The sequence below is a fragment of the Mugil cephalus genome, chromosome 3, assembly GCF_022458985.1.
Source record: "Mugil cephalus isolate CIBA_MC_2020 chromosome 3, CIBA_Mcephalus_1.1, whole genome shotgun sequence".
In the NCBI taxonomy this organism is placed as follows: Eukaryota; Metazoa; Chordata; class Actinopteri; order Mugiliformes; family Mugilidae; genus Mugil; species Mugil cephalus.
Window position 1 is genome coordinate 10,990,144 of NC_061772.1, and position 17,324 is coordinate 11,007,467.

General features: G+C 42.0%; 1 protein-coding gene across 1 annotated transcript; it reads right to left on the reverse strand.

The window, feature by feature from the left end:
• Positions 1-3,014: 3,014 nt before the first annotated feature.
• Positions 3,015-17,143, reverse strand: urb2 (URB2 ribosome biogenesis homolog). Its single transcript, XM_047581556.1, has 12 exons — positions 17,006-17,143; positions 16,280-16,445; positions 15,962-16,138; positions 14,717-15,858; positions 14,466-14,604; positions 11,860-14,341; positions 11,527-11,687; positions 11,209-11,319; positions 9,540-9,782; positions 6,855-6,951; positions 6,078-6,211; positions 3,015-3,641 (listed from the first exon to the last, which is right to left on the reverse strand). The coding sequence occupies exons 2-12, from the start codon at positions 16,403-16,405 to the stop codon at positions 3,444-3,446; spliced, it is 5,010 nt and encodes a 1,669-aa protein (XP_047437512.1). The 5' UTR covers positions 16,406-16,445; positions 17,006-17,143; the 3' UTR covers positions 3,015-3,443.
• Between the last annotated feature and the right edge of the window lie 181 nt (positions 17,144-17,324).

Sequence of the window (17,324 nt, forward strand, 5' to 3'; positions counted from 1 at the left end):
TGTCTTGTAATCTAGTAGAAACATCTGGGACAACAGTAGAAATACAAGTCCACGGCTGGGATGATCCAAATCCAAATCTGATAAGTTTGTATTTATTTGAAAGTGCTAAACAAAAAGAAAAATATTTTCCTCATTTGTCTAGTTCAGGATCCAACTTGATCCATGCAGAAAAGTTTCATTTCCTTTTAGCAAACTTCTTAGCCCTTGGGATGTACTGTTTCCAGGGTATCACAGTGATTATTTTTCACAATTTAAATCTTCAATCGAGAAAATTATCAGCTGATCAGTCAAGTTTATCATTAGTTGGAAGTCAATAAAAAACTCAACAATGACGCCGGTCAGGCATAACATTATGACCACATTCCTAATGTTGTGTAGGCCTCCCTTGTGCCTCCGAAACAGTTGTGACTCATCAGAGAATGGACATGGACTTTCTGAGGACATCATGTGGTGTCTGGCAACACAATATTGTTATTGGGGGCTTTGGAATATGGGTTGAGGGGAGGGGGCTCTATTGATCAGTCTTGTTCTAGCGCATCCCACGGATACTTGATCAGTTTGGGATATTCTTCTTAAACTTTGTGTGTGTGTGTGTCAGGCTGCATCCTGTTGGGGATGGCTGCTGCCATCAAGAAGTGTCATTACTATGGGGTGGGGGTCCCTGGTCTGGCCTAGGTGGGTGCTACATGTCTAAGTAACATCCACATGAATGCAGGTCCAAAAATTTCCCAGCAGAACGTTGTATTGACACAAGATGTTCAGTGTTGTTCACCTCATCTGTCAGCAGATTTAATGTTGTGGCTGAACAGTTCACTTAACTGTGGCAAAATAAAATGAGGACTTATCACTGTGCAGTAAATCGATCAATAATCCGGTCCTAAAGATGTAATCAGGAGGGAGGCGACACATTGTCTTGGAGTGCCATAGTTTTAATTAAATTAACAAAGTCTTGTGTTTTAATAGGGCGTCACAGTCAGTTAGTCGGTCTGTGCGTGAAGGCAAATGTACGAGTGGATGCGTGAGAAAAAAATACAAGAGAGAAGGAGAAGGAGAAGACAAAAGAGGGCGACCAACCCTGTGGCCATCACTGTGATCAGCTTATAATTATTAAGTAAAAAAAAATGTCGCATGTGTTATTTATTTCCGATTTTTAGGCACCAGGTTTTAAATTGAGACGTAAGGGGTGAGCTTCCTGATGACACCTAAAAGTCTGATTCTAACCATGGGAGTGAGGTTGATATCGGTCATCCTCTGATCTTCATTTTTCTCATAGTAATGTCCTATCAAGTCATAACTATGATTAGGCTTCTTTTTATTTATGATATAGCATGCAGAGAGGTTTATGAGCTTACCTGTCTTAGTTATGAGGAAGGACACATTGAATAATAAAAATTACAAGCAGTTTCAAACCTCTAGATTGTCTCTGTAACATTACTCTTTCCTTACTATCCTCAAACTAGTGAAGAAACTAGAAAGGAATATAAACAAGACAAAACAGACTGAAAACATTTAATATGAAATATGTAAAATTGCTCTGACATTGGCAGAAAATTGGGTGTGAAAACCGCCCTCCAAGCAAAAATCACAAAATGCATTAACGTTCAGATACTGAGAAATGGAAGAAAGGGAAGTAAAAGAAAACATTTTGTGCCACTTAATCCTGTAGCTGCTGCATCGTTTCTGAACATCTTTAAATATTCAATAAACCACTCAACCACTCGCAATGTTCAAATAATTTGAAAGCAGTTTAAAAGGGTTTATTTTATGGTCTGAAGCACTTAGTCTCAGACACACATGCACATTGTGCTGTTCCTCCAAAGATGTCCCAGTAGTTCAACACACATACACCTATTTATTCATTGCTGCTCTCACCGCAGTGGTCTGAGAAGAGACCCGGTGTTTATGTTACCTACAGTAGTGTTAGAGCATGGTTGGATGGAAGTCAGACACAGAGAGTGAGAGAGAGAGGGGGGTGGAGGCGTAAGAAGCAGAGAAACAGATGTGCACATTTAGCAGCCAACAGGTAAAAGAGGTTTTTATCTTTGGTCCCAGAATGTCCTCAGATGTCCTTCTTAATGGCGGTTATGAGGGTCTCAAATTATCCCCCAAGAGGGTCACTTTAGCTTTCCAAGAATTCAACAAGTGACGTCTTGTTGCCTCTGGTCGTGGCTGTGAAATTGGAAGCAATGTTACCTGTAAAACAGATGCTTTGAATAGAACAAAATGCTTGTACTTTGTGTTTCCTCTGTATAATAGTAATACTACATGAGCAGGTAATCAGAAGCTAGCTGCTGCAGACAGTTTTGGCTATTGGGATTAAAAGAGGAATATAAAAAACTGTAATTAATAGGTGCATGAAACATTACCAGGGAGGAATCATTTCAATGTAGCAGTGCGATATTAGTCTTAGAAAAACTGGATAAAAAAAAAAAACTCAGAAAAAGACAAATGATACATCAGGTTTACACCAAAATGAGAATGGAGTTTTGTTATCACAATGGTGGTGTTACCTCACTAGTATTAGTACACTACATCCAGCGTTCATTAAAAGATGCAACAAGTTCAGCCTCCATTTAGGCTTCAGATTTTTTGAAGGCTACGTTTTAGTCATGTAATATTTTTTCCACACATTTATCATCTGACAGCCAAACTGACCACTTTGACTGCAAGGAAAAAAATGTTTTAATTAGCTCCCAAAAGTTTTGAGGCTGTGAAATACTGTTTTACTCCCCCGGACCATTTACTTCCACTAAGTCCCCCAATAACGTTTCCATCTGCCAATTCTTAAAAAGCTCAACTTGATCCAAACAGTCTTAACAGTTTTTCATTTTACACTATATGTCGGTTTTAAAGATCATATAAAATTCAAATACCATGAAAACCAAGTATAAATGTATATATAAAATATAAATCTAATCTGGAGCAAACTTAAACCTTTTAAACGCCTCTCCCTCATGCTAAGTGGTGCACACTCCAGGCAAAGTTTATCAGAGAAAGACGCTTGAAACACAGGCTTGAAAATGAAACTGTATTGAAATCAATAACAATGATATTAAGTACAATTTACACACATTCATATCATTTTACACATTATGATAATCATATTTTCAATGAGAGACAGTTCGGTTGAAAACTTCCTGTGCTGACTCCATCACAATGTGACTGGTCTCTGTGCCACTGGGGAACGGTCTCAGATGAATTCAAATCAATACTATGTTGTCTTCATTAAAAAAAAAAACTGTGCGTAAGTTAATCTACAGCGAGCTCACAGTGACCACTGTGTTTACACCATATGCGTACATCATATGGCGTCCACAAGCTGTTATTCCTCACTTCCTCATTCAAAAGCAGAAAATACATATAAATATGTATCCAGAAAGATGTTATTTCAGAGAATTAATCTGAAACCTAAACCAAAGGTGGCCGGTGTTTGTTTCGCCAGTTCAAACAGTGTACTTGTCCTCCCCTTGCCTCTGTGCTTTGTGGTAGTGGGTGTAGCTGCTGTACAGCTCGTTGAACACCTCTCTGACTCCCATCTGCAGCCCGGCGCCCAGAAACTTGATATCCTGCTCCATGCACAGGTCCAGTATCGAATAGATGCCCTCAGTCAGATGCAGCTTCACATCTGGTTGCAGAGTAACCTGAAAAGCCAAAAGAGCAGAGAAGACAATGAAAAAAGACAGGAATTGGGGAAAAAAAAGCAAAGCAGGTGATTCTGAGGTTGAACAATGTGTCTAGTTCATAATTCATATTATTGTTGAAAACTTTATCAAGATCATCGTTTCATAGCAACAATATGTGCTACAACCTGAAACAGCCAGAGGCAAACATATCAATCCATAAATTATGTGTCAGAATAGCTGAACGTTCACTCAGCTTTTATGTTGAGCTCAGAATGAGAGAGATATCGAAAGACATACACGACGAGTACATTATTGCAGATATCAAAAGGTCGACTGCAATATCACGGATGATCAATTAACACCCGTTTTGAATGCAGTAGCCATTCAAATATGTAAATGTACAAAACATTCACAAAGAAATACGAAGATTTTAAATGACAGAGAAATCTGTAAAAAAAAAAAAAAAAAAAAAAAAAAAATTCCCAAATGAAGTCAATAAATACCAGAATATTCTGCTTCATTATCAGTTTTGTGATCGGTTGTAACCACTACACTTTGACTTGTAATCCCAGTAAGTTCCATAATCAGCCTTGAATTGTTTAGATCTCTGCAAATGGGAGGAGTACAAACTTAATTTGCACTGAGTAACTGAAGCAGAGCAGCGTGTTCAGCCAGCATGACAACCAACACTACGGGAAGTGTGGATTTCCTTCTCCAAATGCACAACAATGCAATGCAAACAAGGGCCAGTGCTTAGTGAACCCTGGAGAAGACGCCAGGAGGATACCCAATACCGTCCGACTATTCACGTCTGTTACATTATACCCCGGCTACTCCACAGGTGTTAAACACCATGACCTGATGCTATCTGCTGTGACCGCAGTGCTCGGTCCTTAGACATGACACGGGGTGAGGAGGTTGCGGCTGCTCTGTTAACTGTTAAATGATTAGCCTGTCAGCTAATGACAGGCTGCAGATTATGAAGGCAGCAACAAATTATAGGTTTTCTGGAGGCTGGTGATAATAAATCCAAATGTCATGGAGCTGCAGTTTGTTGAAGGCTACAGGTACGCAATGCGCAGACTGCTGCAGACTGTCCTAACACCTGGAACTGAACTCGCAAAAACCCTTCCTTATTCATAACAGTCCACTGATTTTATCAGTCAGGTGTACCTGTGCGCTAACTATGCTGTTGTGGTCTGATGCACTAAACTTCAAGCTGTAATGCAGGATCAGTAGCAGGTAAATCTCTCTTTGCATTTCACAACATGATTTAAGCCACGAAATCTTGGCTTAAGATAAGAGCAACCATAGGAAAAGAGACAGAGAAGTCTACAGCAGGTGACAGAGATCGCGGTAGAGAGTTATGAGTAGGAGCTTCTATGAATTCAAACATTCAGGAGTAATGAAATACAACCTAAGAAGTGTCCAAGAAAAGTTTATGATGCATCGGATCAAAAAGAATCTGTGTACTCAGAGGAAAGACAGGCAAAGAAAAAGAACAGGTTTCCTTGCTCTGAATGAAGAGAAGGCAAAAATAGGTCAACAGTTTGTGTGAATTAAGCACTGTAGACTGACATAAAATACTGAAATAAAGTTCAAAGAGACAATGTACCATTCTTTAAAACATCCACCGTGGTTCTGACATCGTTTTTTAAAGGCAAAGACAGCTAACCAAGTCAATTGAATAGCCAGTCCAGCCTTTTCCTTATAACACCTGGCAGCTGCATCAGACCCAACGAAGAGCCAATGAAGCACACAGAGACAGTTAAATTACCTCCAACTTACAAACTTAAAATTCACACAAAGAACAAAGACTCGCTAACATCCGTCCTCCTGTCCCTGTCCGTCCTCTCTAACAGGCTGGATGGGTACCATCATGCCTTCTTCTGAATGTGTTACCCTGCCGGGAACTGCTGAGTCAGGTCGGCGTCATCTTAAGTACAGTCTGGCAGCAGAGAGGAACCGCACTCGCTAGCCAGACGTGACTCACTGGACTGAGGGAAGATCCAGCTTAAAGCTCCTCTCTAGCACATGGAGTTACCGTAATCCTGGACCTGTTCACTGAGATCTGTGAAGATCTACAATTTGGCAAATGGAAATGTTTCCCTGTTCCTTCTTCTCAGCGTCAGCGTCTCTGTCACTCAGCTAAACTGGAACCAGACAAACTGGGCCGGATAAAAAGATCAGCTGAGATCCTCTGACTCTTCCATACATGCAGGAGCGAGTTTGTGCGTCACTTACAGCTGTAAACAATCACAAGGGATGACTGATGGGTTGGGATCAGGAGCTGTATTCACTCTGTATGATACTATGACTGACTGCGATTGTGTTTGTCTGGCATTTCGCAGCTCCGTCACTGGATCGTAAAACTTTCAGTCAGATTAATCTTCTTATGCAAATATCGGTAAAAAGAAGACACAGAGCGCATTTATAGCGAGCGTGTGAGTGTACCTTCTGCAGCTCCGTGACATATTGAGCCACCATGAATGCTGACAGCGTGCTGAAGCTCTCAGGTGTAGCGGCAATGTGGGAGTACATCCTCTCAACCAGCCTGGAGCACTGCAAGTACACATCACTGCCAGCACCTTCAGAAAACAGAGATTGTTCATTCATTCACTCACATCAAGGTTGTCCTCACAGACATTAAACTAGACACACAGAGTCTGGGTGCAGTTTCCTGCATTTAGGTAGCCTTCTTTTTCTTAATTTCTTTTCTAAATGATACTTTGGCCTGGCAGCAAAAAAGAAAAATGAATAAATACAGCACTGGTGGGTGGGTAAAAATAGTTTCTATGGTGATAAAGACTTACACAACAGACATGTACACTTTACAGTAGGTTTAAACTGGAAAATGAGTCAGAACGGTGAACCCTATCTTTCCTTTTCTGTGCCTCTGCGTGGATACCGCCGTTGAGTAAATATCAGAAACTGCCAACAGCGTTGGAAAGTGATTACAGTTAACACAAAGTGTAGTTTGCACAGTTTATTCGTTATCTTCAAGTTTTTCTTGGTTCCATTTCATGGATGGGAGGGCTCCACTAGAGGCCAAGCCTGGACCTAACCCGTACCCTGTACGGAAGTGTTTACTGAGAATCACTGGTCTCACTTTAGATGAAAGAGCTTCTTCAACTTACAGCTTTTCATTCCACGGTAAAAAAAAAACCCTGGCCTCGAGTTAAACTATTATGTGCTGAAAGGTGAATTCTTGACCGGTCCTGCCGGCGTTACCTGTGTCACTGTCTCCTTTCTGCCGACCCTCCTGCATGATCGATGCCACCAGACGGTAGAAGACATTCAGGAATGTCGGAGCTGCCTTCAGCATCACCTGAAAACATGAAACATATGGTCACACGAATATAGCGTCATAATAAGAGCACAATAACGTGAGTATGAATATATCCTATTGGTGTCTTTAATGCTCCACACTGAAAAAAGGCTTGTTAATCTTTGGGAACCAGCAGAAGATCACACAACCATGAGGTGCTTCATTTATTCTTAGTGAAATCCTCCCCGGTGCATGTTACTGCGTATTCAGGTCTCTAATTAGTAGACTTTAGTGAATCCTGCACGACATTTTAATGTGATGCTACCGTAATGTGTGGTACAATGTTTTTAAGTTTAAAGAAACTTCTAAGAAGATGTGCAGAGTTTCAGGACGTCGGTAGGGCTGTGATCTTGTGGCACATCAATTGCCTTTTTAGTGTTGACTCATAGTTTTTAACTGCTGGGTGGATAGACTACCTTTAAAGATGTTTTCACAACTTTGAACTTGTAGAGCCTGATGGAGACGCTGAGATTTAACGGCGATTACGTAAAGCCAGCTCCCAACTAATTGACGCCACGTGGAAGACGTCGCCCGCCTTGAACTTCTCGCACAGTGGCCGAGGTAAAAGTCGGATTCCCATAAGAGTTATGTTTGCAGTCCTGTCTATACCTCTCTCCTCTGGTCTCTGTGTGAGAGACACAGAGAATATAAATGAGGGAGGGATGATGTCACCGGCTCTGGTTGGAGCTCAGCAACTGTTTCCATCGACTTCAATCCGCTCCATGCCAACCTACTCCGCATGCCAGCCCACCTACTTCTCCTCTCCACCTCCTCTCTGTCCTATCACACCTCTTCTCTCCAGCTCACACCACTCTTCCATTTTGTCCTAAAACTTCCCTCCTGTAGCACTCTCCACTGAAACCTTTCCTTCTTTTCTGTCCACCTCCAACTTCTTCCTAAGTCTCTTGAATGTCCATGCCTTATTCCCTTCTCTTCCTCCACTAATGTACCCTTCACTGCCTCTTTTCCCATCTCAGTTTTTACCTCTCCCTTCCTCCCTCTTTGCTGGTCTCTTTGCCGACGCCTTTTGTCCTCAAACATCTGATTTCAGTTAGCCGGCTGTCGGCCTGTTTTATTCGGCGCAGCTGTCCTGTTTCAGCCTTGCTCTGACGTTGTTTGTGAACAAAAATTTGTCAACATTTTAAAGAGAGAGAAACTGAAAAAAATTATCACATTAACACGTTCACAACTATAGGCCGTGTGTAGGATTAATGATGTTTGTTTCCACTGGAGACTTTCAGATGTATGTCTGAGCTTTTATGTGTCATGCAACCGCTTCCAGTAAAGGTCGAATATATGGATGTTACAAGTTTTTCATGCAGCTGCTGCACGATTCTGGTGAGCTGCAATATCCTTTAGTTAGAAGCAACATTCCTCTGAGGCATCCTGTGGGCTCAGCAGCAGCAGCACATATCTAACCAGCAGCCTTGGCCTACAACGACACCCACGACATGAGTTTGGGTTTGGTTTCATGAGTGGAGGACAGACCGCAGTCACAAAGTATTTTCAGTCTTACTTTCTTCAAACTATATTCATCTGCATCATCTAAGAAATTATAAATTATGATGAAACTGGTCATTATGTTCTCCAAAATAATGTTAATAATTAATAATTAAAAATACATACGTTAAAAATGGTTAGATGACAGGTTTATAATATTTAAACTAAACTAGCAGTTTTATCTCTGTCTTAATCTGACTATTCATGATCTGTTAATACAGACAGTTTTTTTTTTTTTGTTACCAAATAACTGCAGAGGAATTGGAGCTCTTTTTTTCCTTCAGCAGTATCTGCTTAAAAAACTGTGCGACACTGTGCGTTTGTGTGTGCATAGTTAACATTTTGTTCAGATCCAGGTCCGTCCAGACAGAATTTTGGACATAAAATCATCCAAGATATTTGTTTGAAATTTTGTCATGATCAGTGTTTTTGAATTATGATCAAAGTCACAGTGACTTTTGATGAACAAATTGTGTTCAGTTCATTTTATGAGTCCAAGTTGAATTTTTTGACAAACTGAAAGAAACTGATTAATTTTTTTTTCAGGAAATATCACACATACAAGAATGTACCAGTCAGATGTACCTACAACTTGAAAACATAAATATAACATAATAGCCAGGTCTGTTGCTGGTTTGGAGCCAAAAAAACGATTAAAAAAAGAGAAAAATGCATTAATCAAAATCTGATTTGTCTGACATATTGACCCTGTTTTGCACCAGGAAGGTCATGGGTTCCACATTGTGTTTGTAGGTTCCTGCTGCGTCTGTCCGTCGAGGTATTTAAACTTCAATAACATTGTTAACTTCAGTGATGAAGTCTAGCAAGTCTAACAACTTTCTTAATAGCCTGTTTCACATGTGTGAAACAAAGACTGAATGGATCTCCTTGTCTGATTATCTTATCATATGATCCTTATCCTGTTTTGCTTTCATTACAGGCAAAGACATTTAATCGCCCATTTTTATGAATTATGCCAGTTCAGTTTCAGATAAGACTTTATTGACTATATTAATTTATGTAAAGATAAATATTAGTGCAAAAAAATCACTGAACAATGGTCCCACTATTGACTCGTCTCTTCGTACCTGAGGGTGACACATGATGATGGCGAACAGCGCCTCGTGAACAGCCAGGAACGCTGACTGGTAGACGAGAGGGGTCATGTGGTCGAGGGGCACCGACTGGAGCGCCCCAAGCACCAGAACCACATGGTGGGGGTTGGTGATGAGCCCCTCGCCCTGATGCAGCAGCGATGTTAGTGAGGTCACCGTGGGAACGGTAAAGGGCAGGGTGAGAGAGACGTCCTGACTGGAAGATCTCACTAAGAACTGTAACACACACACAGATAAACACACTGAGACACAGCCATGAGAACAAGCAGTTGCAAACATGCACACGGCACGCACAACACTTGAACATGGATCTTCTTCATGAATGAACTTGCTTAAGTTTTCAGACAGGTCCGACTTCATGTGTTTTGGAAAGTGTAGTAAATTACATTAAGTTAACATATTGTAATCTATCTTATTGTAATTTGTAATATGTGAGGAAGATCATATTTTTCATATTTACACCTTAGCAATTCAAATTTAAAGTTATCCAGTTCTTGCTAAACTGCTTGGGCGTCTTCTAGATGCCAGTTGTTGCCTAGCACCACCAGTTTCACAACTTACAGCCGATGTTACCACAGGAACTCAGAAAATGATGTGCCCATTCTCTTAATCATTCTGGGCTTACAAGTTAAACTTGAATGGAACATAACACCTGGGCATTTTCTACTATTCCATACATACAAACTTCTCATGTGAAAAGTCTCTGTTAAGTCACAGATGTTGTACTGCTTTTTGAACATTAATATAATAAATGTGGTAAAAAACAATAATGGATATTTTACAAAAGTTAACGTACACTGTTGAGTGTGGGTAACAGAGCACGGCAAGCATGTTAATGAGCCATGTGAGTATTTGCCTGATGGAAAACCAAGTGACCAAAACAGCCTCAGCCGAAAATAACAGGCATTTCAAATGGAATGAGCAGACTGTAATTGTCAATTATCTGCTGAAGGCTGTCACATGTACTTCCAGCACATCTTCCCTCTAAAGTTATTCCCACAGAGACCAGAGGACATTATGTCAAATGCTCTCAGCATGGCCCTCTCCCCACGCTCCTCTTAACATTGCTGGGACAGAGGATTCTTGCTTAATGGTTTTTGCTTTCATCCACACACAAAAGAAAGAACTCCCTAAATTATTCAAATGTAGTGGCAGCCCTTTCGGTGGCAGTGTGGAATAACCTCTCAGCTTTTTTTTCCCCCGTCTGTCTTCTTCCACTGAGGACTCGAACACAAAGATGCATGTTTCTACGCACTTAACCCGGTTTATCATCATTCCAGTGTTTTCACACTAGGCTGCGTTTGTGAAACAGGTTTTTGAACAATGCAACTAAACAGGCCTGCAGTGACACAATACAGATTAAATGATTTTGGTTTGAATGGCAGCTCCTCCTGGCAGGTTTGGAAAGAAACTGCAATGTTGAAGTTTATTTTGTTCTTAAGCCTAAATTTAGATGTTTTAATGGTAACGAGGTTTAACACAGTAACAAAATGACTGGACTGATCCAAATAAATCCCAAACCTCTGCTCAAGCACGTGTGCATATCTGACTATGAGTAACAAGTTCCCACTAAAGCATGTTCTTTTTTCAGCTGCGGGTGACTGTGTGCGTGTGTTTGTGTGTAAGTGTTTGGTTTTCTCACCACCATAGCAGATATAATCTGTGGTGCAATGAGCCACAGAGCTTTAGAGCAGGTCTCTGGTAACTGACAACAGGAGAGCAGCTTAATGATGACAACTGTAGATAGCACCTCCTGAGGAGAGTATGTAGGAGGAAAGAGTTAGAAAACAGTTAATTTAATGAGAATTTAACGTCAGAGCAGTTATTATTCACTATAAAAGCGAAGCAGAATCTCCCATAAAGTAAGAGAAACTGAAATAGCATCCCAGGAAAAAATCTACAATTACTTGGATCTTCATATGTGAAACATTACATTAGTAAAATTCATCTGGGCCCTCACCCTGTAGTTTCCTGCCCTCAGCTTGCTGACATCCAGACCGTCTCTGATCATCATCAGCAGCAGGTTGAACTGACTTGTCGTGCTTTTCTCCACTAGGTGGCGCAACAGCTCCTGCACAATGGGCTCCAGCTCACTAAGATCAGTTGAGGACAGCCAAGGAGCTGAAAACAAAGTCAAAATATTGTACATAAGTAAACCACTAAAACACACAACTTAATTTAGTTGAGCCAAAAACATAAACCAGTCTTTCAAGAGCTCATGTCTGTGTCTGCAATATGCATGGGACTTGCGTGAATGATTTAGTATCTGTGCTTTTAATGTGAGCCTATTTACCTGTCAACAGCATGTGCACATTACGCAGTAGCTGAATGTACAGCTCATCTAGGTCCTTTCCATCCCTCTTCACCTCTCCTTCCTGCTCCCTCTCGGCTCCTATTGTCTCCATTGCTTTGTAAAAAGCAGACAGGAACTGGAGAGAGGAAACCAGGAAGTCCGTGGGTCTGGGAGCAGAGTTTATTTCTTTGAGTATCTGCTGGCAGAAGCTCTGATATAGACTCATATAAGTCAGGACGAGTTTGTTTGTTTGTTTGTTCTCATCCTCCACTGACAGTGAGGACAGTTCACAGCGCAGCATGGCCGTAACCACTTCCACTACAAACGCTTGGCCGAGGATGCTGGCTGGCTGGATGACTGCTTGATCGACAGTCTGGGGCTTTAGGACGGACTCAACGGCTGGCCCCAGTGAAGCGGTGGTTCTTGTTAACATTTGGGTCAAAGTTTGATCCATTTGTTGACTTTTTCCCAAGTTTGAGGTCATTGCCTGGGAGAAAGAAGTCAGAGACGCCAGCAGAAGATGGACAGATAACATGGATGCTCCTGAACTGGAAACCACAATTTGCTTACTGGTGAGATAGGAAGCGAACTGATCAAGGTTGAGTCGAACGCTGCTGTTTCTGTTGATAATCAATTGTACCAAGGACTTTATGAAACCCTGCGTTGCTTTAATTAGATCCAACCAATCGGGACAGCAAGAAGCTTGAAATCTTGCACTTCTGCAAAACCAGAGTAGAGATGACACAGCAGCCTGTAGCAGACTACCACCGTGGATGAGCTTCAAAACACTCTGGAAATGTCGACCCTCCGAGAGATTAGACAAAACTCTGAGCAGCTTCCCTTTGAATAGGGCATCACCTCCGGATTTAGGAGGGTCCACAGCCATCTGGTCTGGTTGACTGGAGGTGGAGGTGAGCACAAAAAATAGGAGAAGGAAAATGGAGGAGAGATCATCAGAGCTCATCCCATCTGGATTTAGGTTTGTTAAGATTTGGACAAGGTTTACCAGCTCCTTGGTCTGTGTCTCAGTCAGCATCACAGGAATCTCTCCAGTTTTTGTAGAGGACAAAATATCCTCAACAATGGTCTCTTTATTCACCTGACCGGCACCTCCCCCTGAAGACAGCGCTCCGGTTTCTTTCTTCTGAAATGTCAGGAGCGTAGGACAAACCTTGGGTGCATGTGCGGCTTTGAGCACACCGATGATTCTTTGTGTGAGGGACCAAACCGAAGCAGAGAAGAGTGAAGGCATCTCAGCAAAAACTTTGCTTTGGAGAAGCTGTGAAGATATGAGGGAGACAGTCAGACAGCCAGGCAGCTGGTCTCTGGATCTGTCTGTCTGACTGAGGAGCAATGAGCTCATAAGCGCATTTGCAATACAGCCCAGGTCCTCTCCACTCAGGTGGGGAACAATCAAAGGCAGATTGGACGTGACAAGATACCAGTGTGCTACAAAGTAGTTGCTGGTATTTAGGCTGCTTATCTGCCTGTCCCAGGCTTCCTCTCCATCCGGCATCATCTCAAGCTCAGATTTTGCCACGATAAACTGGGCGGCCCTGTTTAGTATTGCAGCAGTGCTGGACTCACACTGTAAGAGACTATTAGACAAAATCTTCTTCATCTGTTGTAAAGTTAGGATCTTGAGCAGCAAACAGCTCATGGGGCTGTGGGAGGGGGATGCATGGAGACGTGCTGGTAAAATCTCACCAGACAGAAGATTCTCTATGTTGGTTATTTGTGGAGAACTGGAAGAAAATCGTTCCTCTGTGTCACTTAATACTGATGTCTGGGTTGGGTCAAGAGATGAGTATTTGCTGCAGTGTATAGAGAACAGTGTGTCTACTTCCATCCAGGTGTATTTGAGCAGGAGAGCGGCCTCTTGAGTCTTCTGTTGCCACAATGCTCCTGTTTCAGACCCTGAAACTTTTGCTGATCCTTTGCGTTCAAGATTCTTTTTGCCTTTCTTTGTGGTCTTCTGAAGCTGCCTTGTATTTCCTTCAACAGGTTTCTTCTCTGTTGGCAAGACATGGAGTAACTCCTTAATTAACTGCTGGATCTCCTTCATTAGGTCTTGACTCTGCTTGACTAAAGGAACAGGAGAGGCATTGTCTAGAGTCTTGAGACTAAACAAAACAGTATGAAGCAGCTGAATGAGGGAGAAGAGTTTCAGAGATGCATCTTCTCTCTCTTGGTCCGTCTGGCCGTCGCCAATCTCCATCTTCTCTGCCTCGTTTCCCTCTTTCACCAGATCAGGTAGTACACAACTCCTGATGCTCTCCAACACTAATGAGCATATTGTTATGCTCTGGGATGGGGGTGTGTCAAGAAGGGAAGTCCTGAGAGAGTTGGAAATGCCTTCAGGCAGCAACGGAGGTCGGAGGTCGTCCAAAGCTGGCTCACAGATCACAGACAGGAGCTTAGAGAACAGATGAGGCAGTTGACGGAGCTTAGTGTAGGTCTGGAGTAGACTACACACCATGAGCTGTTGGGAAACAAACAGTGACTCAGTCAAACAAGTTCATCCTAACAGTTTTTCTATGTAATAGTATATGATAAGATTTGCACTGGATTTTTTATTGCATTTAAAATAAAAATGAAATCAGTACCTGTCTGGCCCGTTGTACTCGTGCATCCATGCATTCAGCATTAACCCAAGCTGAAGATAACAGCTGGTCCAGGTCTGGCTCAAGAATCAGATGATTGAGACTCAAAAGTACCTTTAAACAGCGGTACCATGATGGTATGCTGAAAGTCAAGACAAAAAAAAATGTAAATCATTTTCTGTGTAAAAAAAAAAAAAAGAAAAAAATGAATTTTAGATGCAACGAAATGTATATGATGATGTATTGTTTGTTACCTTGGTTGGGCCTCATTGAAGAGCATTTGTCCCAAGGCTCTGTAAAAATTGAGCTGGACCTCTCCATGTCGTATTCTGTCTGCAGCAACATTGTATATATCAGCTGACATCGCCTGGCTTAGCAGGGACTCCACAGCCAGCAGAGCCAGGCTCCAGCTCTCTGGGGAAGAGGAGGAGAGGAGAGGAGACTTCTGCCCGGAGGAAGCAGGTGAACCTGAGCATCCATCAAGATGAAGATCTAAAGCTGGGACCAATCTGATGAGAAAATAGAAACACAGCATCCTCTGCTCCTCCTCAACTTCTCCCTTCAACTTGCCGTATCTTTCCAGAAAAAACTTGAACAGCAGGGGCAGCGTGTTGGACTTCACAGAGTAGTGTAGCGACGGCTCACAGTAGCCCTGGGCACTCAGTTTGCAAAGAACAGCACTGACTGGCTTCAATGGCCCTTTTGCCCCTTCAGAACTACGTTTCCCAGAATCCTCTTTTGATGGCAGGAGCTCCTCCTTGTATAAGGTCAGTTGCTCGGAGGGGAAGAGACCTAACTGAACAATGGAGTCTATCTTGATGCGGATGTCTCTGCACAGCTGCTGACGGAGATGCAACTTTGTGTGAGAAGCTGCAAATTCCCCAGAGGTCAGCAGGTGTCGAAGCAGCACTAGAGGCTGGATCAGCTGGTTGGTGACCATAGTAAAGACTCTGTTAGGGTTGCCTTGTTGTCGCTGAACTGACAAATAGCTTGACATCACTTGAAGCAACACCTCAAATAAATTAGCCAAACGCAGGTTTCCCTTTTGCTTAGAAGGGGATTTATCAGCATCCAAATCAGTCTGATCTGGTAGACTGGCAGTCAGTGGCTCATTTTGGGAAGTGTCCAACTCTGTTACAGGTTCAGTAATCAGTTCATCTGGACTTGAGTCAGACTCTACCGTTTGGTATTTTGTGAGAAATGGCTGCTGTAGCTCACGGCAGGCCAACAAGCAGAATTTGGCGAGCAGGTCAACCATGAGTTCATACTTGGTGGTAAAAACAGATGAGAGTGTAGGAGAAGACAGGATACCCCGACACACACTCAGTATGGTGGACAAACACACCGGCGACTTGGAGTCAACCTGTGCACACTCCTGCAGACGGTCAAGCAGCAGCTAGAGACAAACAGAGAGAGAGCTGTCAATAAAACCTCCAAATACAAACGTAATCTGACTCTTGTTCTGTGTGAAAACAATGTTCACTTAAATAATGATGTACCTGTGCCATGTTTATTCTTAGACTGATGGTCTTTCCCTGTTTGAGAAGAGACAGGAGCTTCTTGCTGTGAAGAACATCGTCGAGGTAGCACCACAGGCCTTCCAAAACCTCCTGGGAAAACTCCACCTTTTTATTGTACCAGACTGTGAGTGCATGGGCGCACCAGTCCAACAGCACCTACAGATAAACGAGGTTCAAGACAGGCATTATAATAATAGGTGTTACATATTGACATTCCATAAGATATATCAGTGTAACCATTTCTCACACAAAGCGTCTACCATTATCTTCACATCATGCAACAACTTAATCAGTTACCTGTTCTTTGTTAGGTAACAGGCACTGAGAGGAGATCCAGGCAAAACGCGCCAACTTCAGCTTGTCCTCCCATGGAGTCTGAGGACTCTTCAGCTTTAGATGGATACCTGAGTATATGGCAGCCATCGCTGCAGCTGATGGCTACTGATGCTACTGATGCAAGACCCTGGGGAGACAGATAAGATCAAGCGTCAGTTATCCATATTTCCTCTTCGTGATCAGTTGTACACATTTTTTTATGACAATAAACTATTTGGATGGGAGTAGTTAAGAAACAAACAAGGAAAATCATTAAATCAGAGTTTAAAAAAGAAAAAGAAAAAAAAGACATGCTTTGTAGGTAGTTAGTTCCTCAAGGAAGGACCGAAGCAACCAATGCCACCCTCACCAACACTACATATTATTTTCTGTAAATGCTAATCATAATCTCTTACTGATATAGCTCGGCTATAAGATCTCCAACTTGTTCGCGCTGTTTCAACATGAAAGGCTATGTACAGTGTGTTTTGGGTGTGAGTGGCACACAAAACATTATTTTCCAGTCTGTTCCCGACTGTCAGATACATGCACTAATGGTTGTATGCTAAAGGCTAGCTACATAGCGTGTACTAGCTAACGCTTGGGATGCTATTTTCTGTGCACACCACGAAATCACAGTCGGGCTTCTAATTTACTTGTTTCACGTTAGTAACATTAACCTGTACAAGCTTGGCTTATAAAACTTACTACTTTTTGAATCCGCACGTGTCTCCTGTTTTCAGATGCAGATGAACTCTGACCCTTCACCCTGCCGGCCAGACCGAAGCAATCAAGGTTGGATGTAACACATCGGCCAGGGTTACTATTACATTTTAGCCACCACTTATCAGGCAGTTTTAGAAAATATATTAAATCACTGTATTTATATTCGTTTAACTGACTTAGTTTCTAAATAACAGAGACATAAAGACAAAATGTGACTATAATCAAAACACTTTAGCCTATATCTCGTGACATTAGCTCAATAATATTTAACATTATAAATCATGACACCCATAATAAAAAA

What these genes read in the sequence shown, in the direction of transcription:
- urb2 (XM_047581556.1), bottom strand. Translation starts at nt 16,405, where the DNA reads ATGGCTGCCATATACTCAGGTATCCATCTAAAGCTGAAGAGTCCTCAG. An exon ending in TGAGGGCAGGAAACTACAGG is followed by an intron (nt 11,320 to 11,526) that starts GTGAGGGCCCAG and finishes TACTCTCCTCAG; the next exon opens with GAGGTGCTATCTACAGTTGT. An exon ending in TCATCATGTGTCACCCTCAG is followed by an intron (nt 6,952 to 9,539) that starts GTACGAAGAGAC and finishes TCATGTTTTCAG; the next exon opens with GTGATGCTGAAGGCAGCTCC.